Here is a 19,113-nt window from a genome sequence, read left to right on the forward strand (position 1 = left end):
ACCAATAATTCGCCTCTACTTGTGCATTTGCATTGACTTTATATGTTGTGTGAGTACTTTCTGTATTAGATGTGAACCCAGCATTAGATGGCGGTGATGTTTTCTCTTCAGTTGAAGTATTAAAGTAGAGTTTTAGCTGAAATTGTGGTTCTTGGTCATTCATAAGAAGCAAAGCAACATCTACTGGCAATTTATGTGCCAAAAAATAATAATTAAAGCAAAAAAACTGACGACAATAACCCAGATTTTCCCATGTAATTGTCAAATTTGAGATTTTGGATTTGGTGTAATGTAAAGAAAACCTCCAAAATATAAACTTAAGCATTTGTTTTAAAGACTTAAGCACTTTTTTTTGTACAATATATTTATTACTTTTTTTCAATTTGCATATCACAATAGATTTACACAGTTACAGAATAATAATCATGAAGGCACAGCAAACTTTTTACCCCCCATTCTCCCTCCCAACAACCCATTCCCTTTAAAAAAAAATATTAATAATAAATAAATAAATAAAATAAATAAATATAATAAAAAAGAGGGAAGAAAAAAAAAGGGGGGGGGGTATGTTTAAATCAGGTAGAGAGTGTTTCCTGAGTCTGTTTAGACCAGGGGTGTCCAAAGTCAGTCCTGGAGGGCCTGTGTACTGCTGACTTTAGCTCCAACACACCTGCCAGGAAGTTTCTAGTATATCTTGTAAGAGCTTGATCAGCTGGTCCAGGTGTGTTTGATTAGGGTTGGAGCTAAACTCTCCAGGACACCGGCCCTCCAGGGCTGAGCATGGACACCCCTGGTTTAGACCATGATACTTCCCATATTCCTAAGCTTGTTCTTGTTGTAGTAGACTGTCAACATTTACATTGTACTTTAGAAAGTTATTAAAAGGTCTCCAGATATCTTCAAACACATTTGGTTTCTTTTTGATAATGTACGTGATCTTTTCCATTGACATATGCAATGCCAATTCTTTAATCCACTTTCCTATTCTAGGTTCATTTATATTTGACTTAAGCACATTTAAATACTTTTTGAGAAGGGATTTTGATTATAATACATATTATATGATTGATTATAATGCTTACAACAAACTTCAGTGTTATTAGTTATCTCTATTTTGCTGGTGTTTACAGAGCGATATGTTCAGTGCATAATTATCCTGATTATAAAGATTTTATTCCACAAAAAAAAAGTAATTGCATATTTTTAATTTTTAATTATGGAATGATAAAAATAGTTTCACAAAATGTAAATATGTTTTACTAATATGCCAAAAACAAAAAGAAACAAGAGTTTTGAACCAGACTTCATCCCATAGTCTGATTTTTGTGCTCTAAATGTATGCAAATGAGTGCATATTTAATGATAAAATGCCTCATTTGCATATCCAAACATACCATTTTTGAAAACATGTAATACAAAAAAAAAGGCTAGCCATTCTTAATGTAATTTGGGAAATATGTTGATAAATACTAGATTTTTACCCAGTTTACCTGCAGTGTTTCTATGATAATACATTGATGTCTTGTAAATAATGTTCAATGTATCATCAGGAGTCATAGGTATTAATGTTATGCTGCCTGTATGCCTATTTTTGTCTCTTAAAAGTGCAAATCCTCTTTAAATATTCACCTAAAGAAATTAATTTAATTCACAGACATCTTTGATGGCCTGAGGGCGAGTAGATTGTTTGATGTACAGTCCCTTTAAATGATTAGAAGTCAATAACCTGCTGTGGCGACCTCTGAAATGGAGACTAAGCCAAAGGAAATTGATGAATGAATGAACCTGCTCAGAATATTAGCACAAAAACTGTAGCTTTTACCTCCATGACACACAGTAACTGGATCTTCTGCATGAGTTTGGCCTCTTGAGCTGCGAGATCCGGCTTTTTGAGGGAAAACATAAATGAATTCGGTTAAAATATTGCATTAATTAGTACCAATTTGACAATAAATAAAGATAAAGACTGTTTTTGGGTTTGTGCGTGAGTTGATCTGCAGACCTGTTGGCCCCAAGCCGTCTTGAGGGCTTGAAATTTCTCCACATTGCCGGCATTGAATGCGAAGAGTGTGTCGATGAGCCACTGTTTATCGGTGTTTCTGAGTGACTCCAGCACCGGGTGCATCAGCTGTGAACATCAGAGTAATACCATAGTACATTATTACCAGCAGCGGCTGTGAAGGAGATATAGAATATAGCACAGGACATGAGCTGCAGATATTAATTAATGGTGCGTGTCCACCAAAGTGTTTTTATTGTCTCGAGCTGACCGTTTGTTTACAGTAGTTATCAATGGTATTGCTACAATTGTGCTCCTGCAATGTAGCGAGGTTTTACCATCAGTGCTAAAAAACAAAGCGCCTATCAGTGACTACGTTTACATGGACATCAGTAACGGAATAATTTGCCTTAATCTGAATAAAACAATAATATAATTAAAGTGTTTACATGAATAGCTTTTTTTAAAGTTCCTTTCATGATGCTGTTTTACATGTTATAGCCAAGGGGCAACCTCCCGCTCTCCCTCGGGAAGCCAATACGGAAGTAACTAAAACTGCAATTCATCGACTCGCCTTGGGGGGGCTGGCTCCAGGAAGTCCAGGTCATTTCTGACTGCAATGGGAAATTGGCCATTTTTACAGATGATAAAAACATGCTTACAGCCTGGTACAAATGATGGCTTTGGTGCATATAGCCATGATTAACCTTCATGACAACTGTGAGGGGGGTGATTTTTTTTTTTTATAACTCATCCGTTTCGTTTTATTAAGTTATATTAAGTCTGCATAATTAAGAGCGTGGCCACTTGAGTGACAGCTAGGTCTTGCTGCTCGCTGTCTCGTCTCCTGAGCTGATTACGGCTAATAAACTCGGCATATACATCGCATTTTTGTGTTGGTTAATGTTTCTTTACACAGTCAATTGCCTTTTGGGATTATTTCCTACAATTATCAGATGATATGGGATGCTGTGTGCACTTAATTGTGCTCACAAACCATTCACGTGGCCTCCATTTCCCATGTGAGTAAAGTTATATACTTGTATACCATCTCTATAAATGTGTGTGTTTTATTTAAGATCATTTATCATTTATAATGTTCTTTAGAGCTGTAATGCCCTCCAGAATGTGACAGATTGATTAGCTGTAGGCTATAAAACAGTCATATGAAGCGTTGTCATACAGTGTTATGCCTGGATTTCATCAATAGTCTTGCATTTACTAACACAGACTATAATTGAAGTGTTTGGAAGTAATTTGCGTTTTCCTCCTGTTGAAAAATGTCATAAGAACACTGCTTAGTGGCTCAATGTATTACTACAGTGTTTTTAAAAGTCTAAACACTTTATTGATATAGTGTACAATCAAGCACATGTGGTCAGAACACAAAGGAGTCGCAGGTAATAAAGTATTAAGCGTTTCTCCCAAAGTAAGCTCTGTCTAAACCAGGTCCAAGCAAAATGCCAGCACGTGTCTGTAGCTCCGCTCACTCTCTGCCTTTTTGCCCTTGTTTGGTATCCCGCCGTGGGTGCGATGACGCGCGAACAAAATGGCGACGGTTGGCCGCGCCTACTTGTAGCTTCATTTGCGCTCTTCAGAAACCTATGGGTGACGTCACGGATGCTACGTCCATATATTTTACAGTCTATGGTTATAGCACATAGCGTGGAGACGTAATGACGTTAATCAGTCTGTCCACGTTTCCTCTGGAGTTTCATGTAATTTCAGGTGTTTCATTTTAATTTTTTGACTTTAACTGCAGTTAGGCAGGTTTACTTTCATTCAGGAATGTTTCATTCATGCCCCCGTGACAAACTGAGGTATTGAATGCAAGTATAATGTGAGGACTTCGATTTCCGTTTAGTTTGATTATGACTTTAGTCAGATTAAGGTAATAAAAAATAAATAAAACTTTAAAAATCTGTTTACATGGTAGATTCTTAATCAGAGTATTGTCTTAATCATATTAAAATCAGTGGATTGATGTCCATGTAAGCCTACTCATTGTCACTTTTGAGCTAGCCATCCAATTACAGTGGAGAAGGGGCGGGACAATATGCAACTGTCAATAAATAATCTGCTAAAGACTTTCAACTTGTAAAGGTACAGCTGGGATACATCTGTATTACCGCCGTGCTGCTAAAATGCTCATTTCTAGAACAGCGCTCACATTTCTGCAGTGGAAAATCCACACAGCCATAAACATTAATAATAAAAAGTAACAAAAACGATTTTAATGAACTCAAATATAATATCAATTTGGACAGGATAATACTTAAAATGTAGCTGTAAAAAATATTTAAAAACCTTTTAAACCAAAACTCTTAATGTTCATTTTAAATTATAAATGAAATATTTGATTAACTTTAAATGAAAAACAATGATAATTGGAAATTGGAACCGGAAAAAATGTGAAGAGAGGGAGAGAGAGAGAGAGAGAGAGAGAGTTTTGAATTTATTGCCGTACCACCTTCTTCATGCCAAAACCAGATCAAATTCACAACATTTTATGAATATCAATTTTCTAGAATTAAAAATAAATATAACAACAGAAAAAGATATCAACAGCAATAATAACATTTAAAAAAAAATATTACTTATAATCTCCAGATAAAAATCATTGTCTGACAACATTAAAAACAGGGCATTCCAAAAGTAGATGTTTCTAAAGCAGATTAAAGTTGTTTTTTTATACCTTTAAGGGGAAAAAAATGACAGAAAAATGACTAAAATTCTAAAAAGTAACTGGAATTTCAAGAAATAAAACACAAAAATACACAAAAAAAACAAGCTAAGTAACGTAGACGAACCATATTCCGTACACAACAATGTTCCGTACAGATTACCTTTTAACACCAATCTCTGAATAAATACTTACGGGCCGTAGATGAGCTATATATCCGTGTAATCTTTGTGTCTCACTCTTTCATTCCTGATCACAACAGAGACTCTCCTACCAAACGTTTCCGAAACAAATCAGTAAGTTTGCTACGTCCACCAAATGCGCTTGAAAATGAACAGTGGGCAAGCTTATGGTGCGAGTGTCGCTTGGGAGGGGAGACATTTAGAGCAAGGAAAATATACATTTGCATTTAATTTATGCATCACAAAGTGTTACAATCTTTATGAAATGAATATTATGTTATCACATAACATTATGTTAAGTAAATTACCTTTTCTTGAATAAATATTTTGAAATGGGGTTATTTAAACGTCAGTTGTGAGTGATTATAATCAAGAAGCAACTCCGCCAGAGAGAGCCTGAGAGATGGGCTTCAACTGCTATTTGCCCCTCATCTTTGTGCATTGATGATGTTTATATTCATAAAAGGTTAGTTAAGGTAGTGTTAACTTGCATGAATTTAATGTTTTAATATTTTAAATTGTCACGCAGTAATTAAATGAGCATGATCTAAAACTTAAGCGATTGTAAGGTTCTTTCATTGCAAACTTTCATAAAATTAAATTAAATATAACATTAACTTCAAGGTAAACATAATAATAGTATATTCTGACATAAGTCTTTAATACGACTTCAAACAATGCCCATATTTGCCGGTGAATTAAAGATATGCGCCCTGTGCGGAACACTATTTAATCATGTACGGAACACCGTTAATACCTATCATCTTCCGTACACATGCGGAGGTGGTTCTTTTCCCCTCTTTTCTCAAAAAATACTAGTCCAAAAGACATCAATCAAAATTTGGATTGTGCAGTAGGTATTCACCCAGAGAATGAATACACAAACATGCTTATCTGGCTTTCAATGACGGAGGAGTGATCGTTTGAGTGCGCTGAAGAGCGGAAAGTGTACGGAACATCGTTAGTCTACGTTAAACTAAAAATATTAAGTATAACAAAAATGTATAACACCGGCGCAACAATAGGTACTCACCAGTTCTCCAAAGTTATAAACCCCTTCCCCGAGCAGACCTGCCAGACCTAATGTGAAAGCTCTCTCCTGCTGCTCTGCTTCTATAGTGAGAAAAACACAAACCAGAGTAAACCCCAATCCTCATTTATATCTGTAGATGTGCGGCTGCAACACTAGAGGGCTCTGTTGCTCCTGCAAGACTCTCATAGTGAAAATGTAAACATCAGAAGTCATTATATTTACCTGGTAAGTCTTTGGCTTCCACACAGCCCAGGTATCGCAAGGCGTCCTTGTAGTATAAAGCGTGGTTCCCAATGATGCGGTAATATTTGCTGGACAGGTCGTAAAATCGGCCGTGCACTGACGTCACACCCGGGAGATTGTTCAGCATCTCTTCCACTTCTTCTATTAGTTTCTGGAGAATGAACATTATTCGGGAGTTAAATTTGAACAGGTTCTAAATAAAAGTGTGGATTTAATAAGGATTAATGTTAGTATAATAATGGTACTAACTAGGGGCGTCGCTAGACCCAATTTACTGGGGCACGTGCCCCAGTAAAAATCTACAGTGCCCCAGTAAATGCATTGAGATATGATTTACTTCATATGCAAGTGTATTTATTAAGAGTGGTAATTCCGAAATAAACACGTTATTCTCTATGTGCAACCGAACCAACGCTGGTGAAAGCAGTGTGTTTAATAAAAAAGCAAACTGATGCATCTCCGCGTGTGCGCAGAGAAATTGCGCCTCGCTGAGTGTGCGCCTCTCTCACGCGCTGCTCTTCTGCCGGCGCGAGTCCCGGTAGTTAACATGCGCGCCAAAAAAGCAGGCTACTTACTTGTCACGCGTCGCTCATGCGTTGTAAAACCGGCGTAACAGCCTTTTTTGTTTAGCTAGTCCACAAAACTAAAGTTTAAACAATATGACGGTGATCTTACTAAGTATGGCTCCTGATTTTTTTGTGTGAAGCAAAAAGGAGGGCTGAGGAGTCAGGGAGGTAAAGATTTAACAAACCTGATTCTGACATGTGTCAAGTCTAAGACAACAGATAATTCTATAAAACTATATTTTATTTTTAAATATATTTTTTTTGTATTTTATTGAATTGTCTATATAATTTCATTCAAATGAAATTAATATTTATGCAAAAGATTTCTTAAATGATCTTAACATATCACTCAAGTTTTGTCTAAACATTGTTTTCCAGTTACATTTAAGATTATTTAGAATAATAATTGTATTTTATTTATAATAAATATTTCTTTAAAAAATAAATAAATAAAATTATATATATATATTATATAAAATTTTTTTTGGTGCCCCAGTAGAGCTTTATGTCATTTTGTTTTGGTAATTTTTGGTTTATTTTGTGAGCGTGTCTTGCTGATTTCTGTGTTTGTTTGTTTTTTTACAAATAAAAAAGTGTTTAAATGTGAAAATTATATTTAAAAAAAAATTATAATAGAACAAAATAAAATGAAAACATTTTCAAATTTTGGGGGTGATTTTTTTTCTTGTGAAAATTTAACCCTAAATTATTAGGATTATTAGTTGGACACCGAACATGAAATTGCATGTGAAAAGATCAGATTCGGTGTTCAAAGACATCAAATACGAACATGTATGAGCTTTCGAATAATTAAAACATGCAAATGACTGACCTTTGTTGCTGGAAGGTCGCTGATGTCGAGTTTGAGGCTGCCAATGGACGTTTTGCAGAGAATAACAGCCTCATCACTCGCTTTAACCTGATTGGGCAAAAAAATAACAAAACAATGATTTCAATACACAAACAACCAGGCTATAAACTCAATCACATCAGGAAAAACACAACACCTTCTCCTTTGTTTTCTCTAGGAAGGTGATGGCTGTATTCGGATCTGTTTAAAACAAGGAAAACATCATCAATATTATAACTTCTGATGTAAAGCAATCTTATCGTTTACTCGTTCATAGACAAAGATGTACCTTGCATTTGCTTCACAACATGAAGGATGATTTCTACTAAGGACAATGGGTTGATTCTGTATCAGAAAAAAAATATTAATTAGCAACGAATAGTTTCACAGACACACAAAGTGCAACCGTTTCAATTCCAAAAAAAATTTCATTTCCATTCATTTTTCTCCACAGGGATATCGATTTTGAATCATAGATCGGCTGAGAGCTCTGAGGTGGATAATAAATTGTGTATGCTTTTATTTAATCTATTGGTTCACGTTCATTCAAACTATTTTGAACACAATTGCACTTACTAGACCAATTTGTATAGGGAAACTACATTACCCATGATGCCATGGAGCAAATCCACCAATCAGAGTCACAGTGAGCCAAGAGATATCAAGCTCCGCCCATTCTCATGATTCAAGTTATTAATGTTATTAAGTCGATGTTATAATATAATAAATAGACAATCAAACTACAGTTTCTATAGATTATATTTCTGTGTAGTTCATTAAATCTATAGTGTCATTCACAATGCTTCATGGGATTGTAGTGCGTATATGCTTTCCCTTGTGAACCCTCATCCCAAGATGGTCATCAGCAGCTAAAAATCCTTGAAACATCATCTGTTGAACATCATTTGGGAAATATTTCAAAAATTAAAAAAAATCTAAGGTGGCTTACAATTCTGACTTCAACTGTATATTATATGATAGACTTGATTTGCTTACCAAATAAGTGGATCTAATTGGATTTGCATTGTAAACATTAAATAAAAGTTAAACATTTATTATTTTTTAATTTCATATATTACAGATTTGGTAATGATACTCAAATCATTCCGCATAAATCTGCAGATTTTTAACAAAATTCTCTGCAGAAATATCAAAAAATGTCTGCAGATTCTGTTTGGCCCTACGCATGGGGAAAAATGAATGGTAATAGTAGATGAGCATTAAATACACTCAATATTTACATTTACATTTACATTTAGTCATTTAGCAGACGCTTTTGTCCAAAGCGACTTACAAATGAGGACAAGGAAGCAATTTACACAACTATAAGAGCAGCAGTGAACAAGCGCTATAGACAAGTTTCAGGCGTGTAAAAGTCTAAGAAGCAAAACATTAGTAGAATTTTTTTTTTTTTTTTTTTGGAGAGAGAGAGAGAGAGAGAGAGAGAAAGAGGGCGGAGTTAGTGGTATAGCCAGAGAGGCAATTGCAGATTAGGAGGAAAAGTGGAGACTAAACAGTTGCGTTTTTAGTCGTTTCTTGAAGACAGCAAGTGACTCGGCTGTTCTGATGTAGTTAGGGAGTTCATTCCACCAACTGGGCAGATTGAATGTGAGAGTTCGGGAAAGTGATTTCTTCCCTCTTTGGGATGGAACAACGAGGCGACGTTCATTCACAGAACGCAAGTTTCTGGAGGGCACATATATCTGCAGAAGTGAGAGCAGATACGAAGGAGCACAGCTAGAGGTCACTTTGTAAGCAAACATCAGAGCTTTGAATTTGATGCGGGCAGCAACTGGAAGCCAGTGCAAACGGGTGAGTAGCGGAGTGACATGTGCTCTTTTGGGTTCAATATAAAAGTGATCAATGCGTATTGGCTTCTTACCTGTGTTCGAAATCACAGAGGAAGTTTTCGTAGAGCTGTGGAAAACAAACAGGACTTATGAAAGGTTTCGTGGCACATTTAAGTAGTGTGCAAACATAGATGAAGTGTGGTCGGATCTGCTACCTGAATGAGACCATCCCCTTTGGCGAAATAGGGGTCCTGTACAAAGACTGTCAACTTCAGAGTCAACTGATGCCATAATCTGTCAAACAAGGGAAAAACTGAATGTTAATTAATCTGCTTTTCGAATCAACAGGGCCAAGTTGCCTTAAAATCAATCAATCAATCAATCAATCAATCAATCAATCAATCTATCTATCTATCTATCTATCTATCTATCTATCTATCTATCTATCTATCTATCTATCTATCTATCTATCTATCTATCTTTTTTTAGTTAAGGTTTAATGTAAATTTGTCTTTTATTTAGTTTTAGTATTGCTTTAGTTCAATATTATTATTATTTTTTAAATATGGTTTTGATTATATGTGGCTAGAAGGGTATCTGCCACATAAAACATATGCCAGAATAATTGGTGGTTTATTCCACTGTGGCGACTAAATCAGGGACTAAGCCAAAGGATAGTGAGCGGGTTTTGATTGTAATTGAATTTAAAATGGTCTTTTTATTTGTTGGACCACATGAATAATAGCCACTACGTTGGTAGGTGGCTAATGGCACATCATGATTTTGCCAAGTACGATGGATCCTGGATTAACATCTATGTTGATCCTGGAAAATGTAATCCATACCTATTCCCTACCCATCAACCCAACCATAACTGTAAATTATTTCCAAAATCAGAGGGGAATAAAAGTTGGATAACAATCATGTAGAAGTGCATAAACCTAACCGTAAGCCTAAATTCTGATTAACTGATTGGAGTGTTGTTCCAGGATCAACATAGATGTTAATCCAGGGGCATGTCCTACTTGGTGAAATCAGGTTGGAAGTGGCTAATGGGAATCTAAATAGGCAATAAACCATAAATCATGTCTCCTGTGTTATTGGAAGAATCCTGACAATCAGTCTGAAAGAACAATATTGTAAGACTAATTAAATGATGCATAACATTTTAAAATATATCCAAATAAGTTACAGTAATATAAAAACACATACATATACACTCACTGGCCACTTTATTAGGCACACCTATCCAACTGCTCGTTAACGCAAATTTCTAATAACAGGTAACTGAGGCTAAAGTTCGCACAGGCTCACCAAATTGGACGATAGAAGATTGGAAAAACGTTGCCTGGTCTGATGGGTCTCCATTTCTGCTACGACATTCGAATGGTGGGGTCAGAATTTGGTGTCAACAACATGAAAGCATGGATCTATCCTGCTTTGTATCAATGGTTCAGGCTGATGGTGGTGGTGTGATGGTGTGGGGGATATTTTCTTGGCACACTTTGGGCCCATTAGTTCCAATTGAGCATCGTGTCAATACCACAGCCTACCTAAGTATTGTTGCTGACCATGTCCATCCTATTATGACTACTGTGTACCCATCTACTGATATCTACTTTCAGCAAAATAACACGCCATATCATTAAGTGCGAATCATCTCAGACTGGTTTCTTGAACATGACAATGAGTTTACTGTACTCAAATGGCCTCCAGTCACCAGATCTCATTCCAATAGAGCACCTTTGGGATGCAGGAGATTCACATCATGGATGTGCAGCCAACAAATCTGCAGCAGCTGCGTGATGCTGTCATTTCTGTATGAACCAAAATCTCTGAGGAATATTTCCAGTACCTTGTTAAATCTATGCCACAAAGGATTAAGACAGTACTGAAGGCAAAAGGGGGTCCAACCGGATACTAGAAAAGGTGTACCTAATAAAGTGGCCGATGAGTATACAGTACATGTTATAATGATGTAATAAAAACAAGTTTTACAACTGAATAAACTTCATATTTTAGCAGTGTCTTACACTGGAATACAGTCTACTTTAACTTTCCAAACCATTCAAAACTATTCCAGATAAAACACAGCACATTATAATGACATTGTCACTTCAGCTTTGCCTTGCTAAACAAGTTAACGTTAAAGCTAATTTTACAATAACGGCAACCAAATTAGAAAAGCATTACGCAAATAATGTGTCTGTAAACACACTTCAATCTGTACAAAATTGATTCAATTCATGTGCATGAGTAAATACTATTCTGCTTTAGCCTAGCACGCTAAATGACTCAGCTAGCCCTCATTCTCCGGTGTTTTCCTACTTTCTGTTGTAGAAATCCTCCAGCGAGTGCCATTCTGCGGCGATCTCCGGCGTCGGGCTCTTGCTCTGCTGCTGCTTGAGGAACCCAAGCACATCTTTCATCTTGAATGCAGATGTTTTGAGCGTTTGAGAGAGAGAAAATGATGATGATTTCGCTGCTACTGTCACGAATTTAATCTGCAGTGGTATATTGTATGAGTGCGGATGAGAATACGGCGATTTCGCCACCTAAAGGAAAGGAGGACGGACAGATGCGCCGTCGTGCTTCTTATTATGCTTGTTTAATGGCAACCAACTCCTCATTATCGTCACCTACTGTATCGGATGGAAACTTTCATTGGCGATGGTGAATGAAATTTGAAAGGAGCATGAAAGAAAAACATACACCTTTTTGAAAGCTTCGTACTCTTAATCTGTCACTCACTATGGTCACTCAGACCACAAGAATGTGTCTCGTCAGCTCCTCACACTTACAAGTAAAATACCATCATGTTTTAAAAGAAAAAACGCCAGTAATTATTATAATAAATATATTACATGATAATTATCCATAATTATCTTAAGTATTCAAAGCGCTTCACTTTTCCCACTTTTTTTTGTCACAGCCTTATTCCAAAATGGATTAAATTAATTTATTTCCTCAAAATTCTTAGTCTAATTAAGCTTAGTCCCTTTATTAATCTGGTGTCGCCACAGCGGAATGAACTGCCAACTAATCCAGCACGTTTTACGCAGCGGATGTGAAATTGTTGCAAATTTATTACAAATAAAAAACCTGAAAAAACACTTGTACAGAAGTGTTCACAGCCTTTGCTCAATACTTGTTGATGCACCTTTTGCAGCAATTACAGCCTCAAGTCTTTTTGAATATGATGCCACAAGCTTGGCACACCCGTCTTTAGGAACTTTTGCCCATTCCTCTTTGCAGTACCTCTCAAGCTCTATCCGGTTGGATGGGAAGCGACGGTGTACAGCCATTTTCAGATCTCTCCAAAGATGTTCAATAGGATTTAGGTCTGGGCTTTGGCTGGGCCACTCAAGGACATTCACCAAGTTGTTGTAAAGCCACTCCATTGATATTTTGGTGGTGTGCTTTGGGTCATTGTCCTGCTGGAAGATGAACTGTCGCCCCAGTCTGAGGTCAAGAGCACTCTGAAGCAGGTTTTCATTCAGGATGTCTCTGTACATTGCTGCATTCATCTTTCCCTCTATCCTGACTAGTCTTCCAGTTCCTGCTGCTAAAAAAACATCCCACAGCATGATGCTGCCACCACCATGTTCACTGTAGAGATGGTATTAGCCTGGTGATGAGCGGTGCCTGGTTTTCTCCAAACGTAACGCCTGGCATTCACTCCAAAGAGTTCAATTTTAGTCTCATCAGACCAGAGAATTTTGTTTTTTATAGTCTGAGAGTCCTTCAGATGCCTTCTGGCAAATTCCAGGCAGGGAGTAGCTTCCGTCTGGCCACTCTATCATACATGCCTGATTGGTGGATTGCTGCACAGATGGTTGTCCTTCTGTAAGGTTCTCCCCTCTCCACAGAAAAACGCTGGAGCTCAGACAGAGTAACCATCGGGTTACTGATCACCTCCCTGACTAAGTCCCTTCTCCCCCGATCACTTAGCTTAGATGGCCGGCCAGCTCTAGGAAGAGTACTGGTGGTTCCAAACATCTTCCACTTAGGGATGATGGAGACCACTGTGCTCATTGGAACTTTCAGAGCAGAAGAAAGGATCATTTACAGCAATAATAATTAGAAACTATTGCATCAGTTATTCAACTCACCTATAATGTAATATAATGTACTCACCGTATTTAAACAATACTTACAAAATAGTTTTTTATTTAGTAACATAGCAGCAACTGAATATATGTATTAAAGGTGCATTTGCGTCCAAAACTTACTGTGCGCGACCGGGAAAAAATGTCCAAATTCCCCAACAAGTTATTCATCAACTGTGAAGTTTGCGTTTTGTAGCCACGACCATTACAATTTTAAAATCTGTATTTGTATCATTGACAATAAGATAAATAAAATAAATGTAATTATTATTAAAAAATGTTTTATAAATTGTTGGTGTTTCGAAAACTCTCACATGAGACAACAACCAATACAGTTCTTTTATTAATATCTCACAATAAATCTCTTTTAACACAGTGTTATACAAATCATACAACATTCCCTTCAGTCCTTCATACACAACTACACCAATAACAATATACCGCAATTCATCTCTTTACCACACAGAACAAAAGAAAAGTTGATAACAGGAGGCTTTATATGCTCGTGGGTTAAATTAAGAAGTCGGACCGTTGTTCATCATAAAATATCTCGTGAATATTTTTAAAATCTGCTTATTATAACTTAAAAAATAGCTCAGCTTAGCCTAAAACTGAACAAATAAATAAATAAATATCAGTGCCGTCATCCAGTTCAACAAATGTGTTTTGTTCTCACGCCACATTCAATTAAATTAAAGATAACATCTGTGCTTTTGTGATGCATCATAATCTGGAGTTCCATTAGGTGAATTCTTTTGCATTAATAAACTAGCAATGTTCAAATAAACCTTGTCTTTATTGTTGCTGTAAAGTAAATAGTTCCTGCCAAAACAATGAACCTCAACCGATGTGAAACAACAACAATCATCAGGTTTCTCTTGGTTATAAAGCAGCAATTAAATTAACTTTATGGAAGAGTTAGTTTGGAAATATATGGAAGAAGTAATTTGGAACTTTCTGGAAGAAATCGTTTGGAACTTTCCGGAGAAATGACTTTGGAACTTTCCGGAAGAATTAGTTTGTGTCGCTGTCACTGTCAGAATTATTGGACTCTCCGAACTGTTGGCTGGCTAAATGATGGAATTCTTCTGGTTCCATTGAAGTCATTTTACCATCAGCTCCTATCTTCATTGGCTGGATCACCTGCTCCCTGAAATCAAACAATGTCAGCAATTATTAAATCATACGGCTTAAATCAAACATTTTTTAATTGATACCTATCAGTACCTATTATTCAGAATGATAACCGATAATTGAGAATGATAACTGGCTATGCAAATAACAATTCATTTTGAATGATACCTGCCTATGCTGATACCGATTAGTCCGATATTCATCTGCCGATATCAACGATCAATTATTCCCAATGACAAATGCCTACACCCATAACAATTATTAGGAATGACAACTGCCCATGCCAACAGCCGATAATTCAGAATGGCAATTACCTATGCCGATACCGCTTATTCAGAATGACATCTGCCTATGGCCCTAAAAATTATTCAGAATGACAACTGATTATTCAGAATAGCAACTACCGATACCGATATTCTGTTTTTCAATTGCCGATAATAATGACCATTCATTTAGAAGGACATTTGCCAATGCTGAAACCGATTATTCAGATTTTCAACTGCCTATGCCAATAACAATTACTCCCAATGCCATCTGCCTATGCTGATGCCAATTATTCAGATTTTCAACTGCCGATACCAATGACCCATTACTCAGAATGAAATACCAACAACTGATTATTCAGAATGACAACTGCAGATAACAGTGCCTATTGTTCAGAATGACAACCGATTACTCATAATGACATCTGCCTATGCCAAAAGCAATTATTCAGATTTTCAACTGCCGATATCAACGGCCAATTATTCAGAATGACATCTGCCTAAGCTGATTATTCAAAATGACAACTGCCTATGCCCATTACGATTATTCAGAGTCACAACTGCTAATAGCAATAACCGATTATTCAGAATGACCACTACCGATACAGATGTCTTTAAGAATGACATCAGTTGGTACCAGTACCAAATATTTATCTTCCTATGCCGATATCAATTATTCAGAATGTCATCTTTCTATGTCGATAATTCAGAATGACATCTGATTATGCTAATTATTCAGATTGACAACTGCTATTACCAATGTCCAATTATTCAAAATGACATCTGCCTATGCCAATTCAGAATGACATCTATTGATACAGAAAAACGATTACTGAGATTGACGTTCTCCACAGTCCATTGTCAATTGTTTAGTCATTTAGCCTTATTGATTACTCAGAATTACATAAGCCCATTGTATGCTGGTATCTGATTATTTACAATGACATCTGCCATTGACAGAGGAATAATAAAAATGACAACTGCCCATTCGGATACCATCTGATAACGATTATTTGAAATAGCATGCAAATGCTGATGGTGATAATGATGCTGATACCTGTTTATTCAGAATTACATATGCAGGAAACAATAGCTAATAACTCATAATGATTATTTAGAATGACAATAAAGATAAAGCCTAAAGGAATTCTTCAGAATGACATCACAGACAACCGATACTTCAGAAGAGCCCGTTTATGGTGATAATGATGACCAATTATTCAGAAGAACCACAATCTTCCACAATACATAAAAAACGAGACATATTATTCTGACCCCAAATGATTGCGCAGATTATGGCTGCCTTAATAAATCCTTTTATCGTCTAAAACCGATTGTTGACCACTATAACAAAGTGCATCCCTACTTTCAAGTTTTTTTTTGGCTGCGATTTTACTACCTGGAGAGTTTGTCGAACATGTTGACCAGTTTCATGGCTTCATATTCCTTCTGTTCATCAGTCATTCCCTCCATAGGGTTTGGCTGTTCTTCCTCCACGCGACCAGTCACTGGATTGATGCTACACAACACCATAAATTACACATTTTCACACTCACAGCTGGTTATTATGATTTCTGAAAATGATGTACATGACATACTGTGGTTTGGCCTCTCTGTACTCTTCTGTATCACTATCCTCATCTTCTGAATAATGTCCTGGGTCTCGGCCGCCTCTCATCAGTCCCCGGGCGGCTAGCAGTCCTGCTGCATTACCATAACCCGTGTACTTGATAAACCTGGACACTAATGCACAGAGGATCAAATGATTAGTATTATAATTTCATCAAATCCATATATAACTGAGGTTACTTTTAAAAAAGTATTGTAGTTTAATGACACATTTTTAATAACATTTGTGTGGGGTTATTTGTTGGAGTCACTAATAAAACAATGCATTTATAATATTTACTTCTCATTTTCTAAGCTTAAATCAAGAGAAACATGAATAAACAGACTTGGGTTACTTAAAATAGCAAGGATTTTCCTCATCTTCAAACGTACCACTTTCCTTGCACAGCACAAACAAGAACTCGGCTGCGCAGTGCTTCACGTCTGTGTCGATGTGGGTCATCAGACGAACCAGTTTATTTCGTAAAGCATTACCGACCTCAGGTCTGTTTTTGACATCCCGTAATGGAGGAAGCACCTATGAAAACAACAAACATTAACAAAACTTTCACTTCAAAATCATCTGTTCTTTTTTTCCTGATAATACGTTTGCTGGAGTGTGGGCGGGAACAACCTGTCACTCAAATTAAATCAACCAATAGCAAATCGTGCGCTATGTTATGTCATTTCCATTTGTTCAAGGAGCCGTTTTGTTTCTATTTATTTAGTTTGTAGTCTTATGCTTGAGAAAATACAATGGGTCACTAACTTTATCAAAAATAAGGGACTAAGACGAAGGAAAATGAATAAATTAATAACTTTATTAATTCTTTCAAATTTTTTTTTTTACTGTTTTACCTAAATTTACCGTAAAAATGTAATATTGTGTGATTTAGCAATAATGAAGCAAAACAACCCTTAATAATAATAAACAAATATCTTCACTGCTGAACACTTATCTTCATATATATTATATATGAAATTATTAAAAATATATATTTCTCCATGACTTGATGGACATTTTCAATAAATACAAAAAGACAACTAAACATAAGCTAAAACTGAAAAATTCTGAGACAAAATCTTAAAGGGTGCTCATTCACAGGGGGCTTCAGTCACATGATCCTGAATGGAGTCCTTCAACTAATCAAAGTTTTCTGTGAAATTAAAATGAGCATATCGCGTCACTCTAACAGACATGGTTTTCAGTGACAAACTGTATTAAGTTCCTACAACCCCAAATCAGAAAATGTGTGTGACGACATGAAAAACACAAATAAAAAGAAAGTAATGATTTTTTTTTTATTTACTTTGATTTGCATTTTATTCCAGACAAAACATACAGAGAAGTTGACAGCGCTTCTGGACACTGTTAACATAGGGCTTCCTCTTGGCACAGTATAGTTTTAACTGGCATTTGTGGATGGAACTACGTATTGTGGTACTTGACAAAGGTTTGCAAAAGTAGACTTGAGCCAATGTGGTAATAGCGCTTATAGATGAATGACAATTCTTGATCCAGTGCCACCTGAGGGATCGGAGATCAGGGTTACTCCAGATTCCTTGAATCTTTTAATGATGTTATGCACTGTTGAAGGTGAAATATCCAAACGTATTCCTATTTTCTTAGAAAAATATTGTTTTTAAACATTTCAATAATTTTCTCATATATTTGTTGGCAAACTGGCAAAACTCAGCCCATATTTGCTCCTAAAGGACTAGACCTTTCTTGGATGCTGCTTTTGTACCAATTCATAATTACAGTCACCTGTTGACATCACCTGTTTCAAATCAGATCATCGTTTAACCAATTTACCTAATTAATAGCCCTAAACTGCTCCTGTCCCAACTTTTTTTGGAATGTGCAGCAGGTCTGAATTGCCGGAAAGGATGTATATTTACAAATGAAATAAAAGCACCAGACAAAACAGGAAATATTTTGTGTTCATATTGTCTGCAATGAAATACAAGTCAAAGTAAATTTGGAAATCACTACTTTCTTTTTTATTTGATCTGCGTTTCCATCTTGTTCCAACTTTTTCTGATTTGGGGTTGTAAATATATATTACTAACTTCCTAGATGTTTTTAGATATATATACGGTCGAAAAAAGTGTTTAGCATTTACTAAAATATTTACTTGTAAAATTACGCATGAGGTATTTATTAATAATTTTTATGATTTTCTTTACAATTTATAAGAGTTGCAATATATTGAACTATGCTTGAAGCCCAGGTAATAAAACACAATCTAATGCAATCATCATATCTTACTTTATTTCGTAAAAACTTCCTGGTCTCTCTGTGGATTCGAGCGCTTTCGGTTAGAAGATTCAGCGAGGGCAGAAGCGTCTCCTTCAGCTTGTTTCCCTGGAAAAATCAACAACATCAACAGGTGAGCAGGCAAATTGTTTTACATCGGAGCTCCAGCTGTGTCCTGGCGTAGAAATCCCTCAAAGTATTCCCATCGCACCTCCCAGCGCAAAAACAATAACAAAACGACCAGCACAAAAAAAATATCTTCATCGCAGGTGCTTCACCTCAACCTAACCAGGTACAAGCACAGCAAAATATCAGCTCAGGGACAATTTATTTGTGGAGAGCTTTTCAAAATATACACTGTTTTGAAGCAGCTTCAAAGGAAATCATGATGTA

General features: G+C 36.2%; 2 protein-coding genes across 2 annotated transcripts in view; both read right to left on the reverse strand.

Annotated features, from left to right (window-relative positions):
- The window catches only part of psmd13 (proteasome 26S subunit, non-ATPase 13), a 16,357-nt gene extending 4,479 nt beyond the window's left edge, over nt 1-11,878 (reverse strand). Inside the window, exons 1-10 of the mRNA XM_056452232.1 lie at nt 11,675-11,878; nt 9,562-9,640; nt 9,439-9,473; nt 7,846-7,901; nt 7,714-7,757; nt 7,539-7,625; nt 6,120-6,291; nt 5,898-5,977; nt 2,003-2,128; nt 1,823-1,885 (exon numbers count right to left, since the gene is read on the reverse strand). Of these exons, the coding sequence (XP_056308207.1) occupies nt 1,823-1,885; nt 2,003-2,128; nt 5,898-5,977; nt 6,120-6,291; nt 7,539-7,625; nt 7,714-7,757; nt 7,846-7,901; nt 9,439-9,473; nt 9,562-9,640; nt 11,675-11,775 (843 nt within the window). The 5' untranslated portion in view covers nt 11,776-11,878. The remainder of the gene's footprint in view (nt 1-1,822; nt 1,886-2,002; nt 2,129-5,897; nt 5,978-6,119; nt 6,292-7,538; nt 7,626-7,713; nt 7,758-7,845; nt 7,902-9,438; nt 9,474-9,561; nt 9,641-11,674) is intronic.
- Nucleotides 11,879-13,780: 1,902 nt separating this feature from the next.
- The window catches only part of ric8a (RIC8 guanine nucleotide exchange factor A), a 29,458-nt gene continuing 24,125 nt past the window's right edge, over nt 13,781-19,113 (reverse strand). Inside the window, exons 7-11 of the mRNA XM_056452310.1 lie at nt 18,733-18,828; nt 16,854-16,998; nt 16,451-16,595; nt 16,252-16,371; nt 13,781-14,605 (exon numbers count right to left, since the gene is read on the reverse strand). Of these exons, the coding sequence (XP_056308285.1) occupies nt 14,470-14,605; nt 16,252-16,371; nt 16,451-16,595; nt 16,854-16,998; nt 18,733-18,828 (642 nt within the window). The 3' untranslated portion in view covers nt 13,781-14,469. The remainder of the gene's footprint in view (nt 14,606-16,251; nt 16,372-16,450; nt 16,596-16,853; nt 16,999-18,732; nt 18,829-19,113) is intronic.

Source organism: Danio aesculapii, chromosome 25, assembly GCF_903798145.1.
Source record: "Danio aesculapii chromosome 25, fDanAes4.1, whole genome shotgun sequence".
In the NCBI taxonomy this organism is placed as follows: domain Eukaryota; kingdom Metazoa; phylum Chordata; class Actinopteri; order Cypriniformes; family Danionidae; genus Danio; species Danio aesculapii.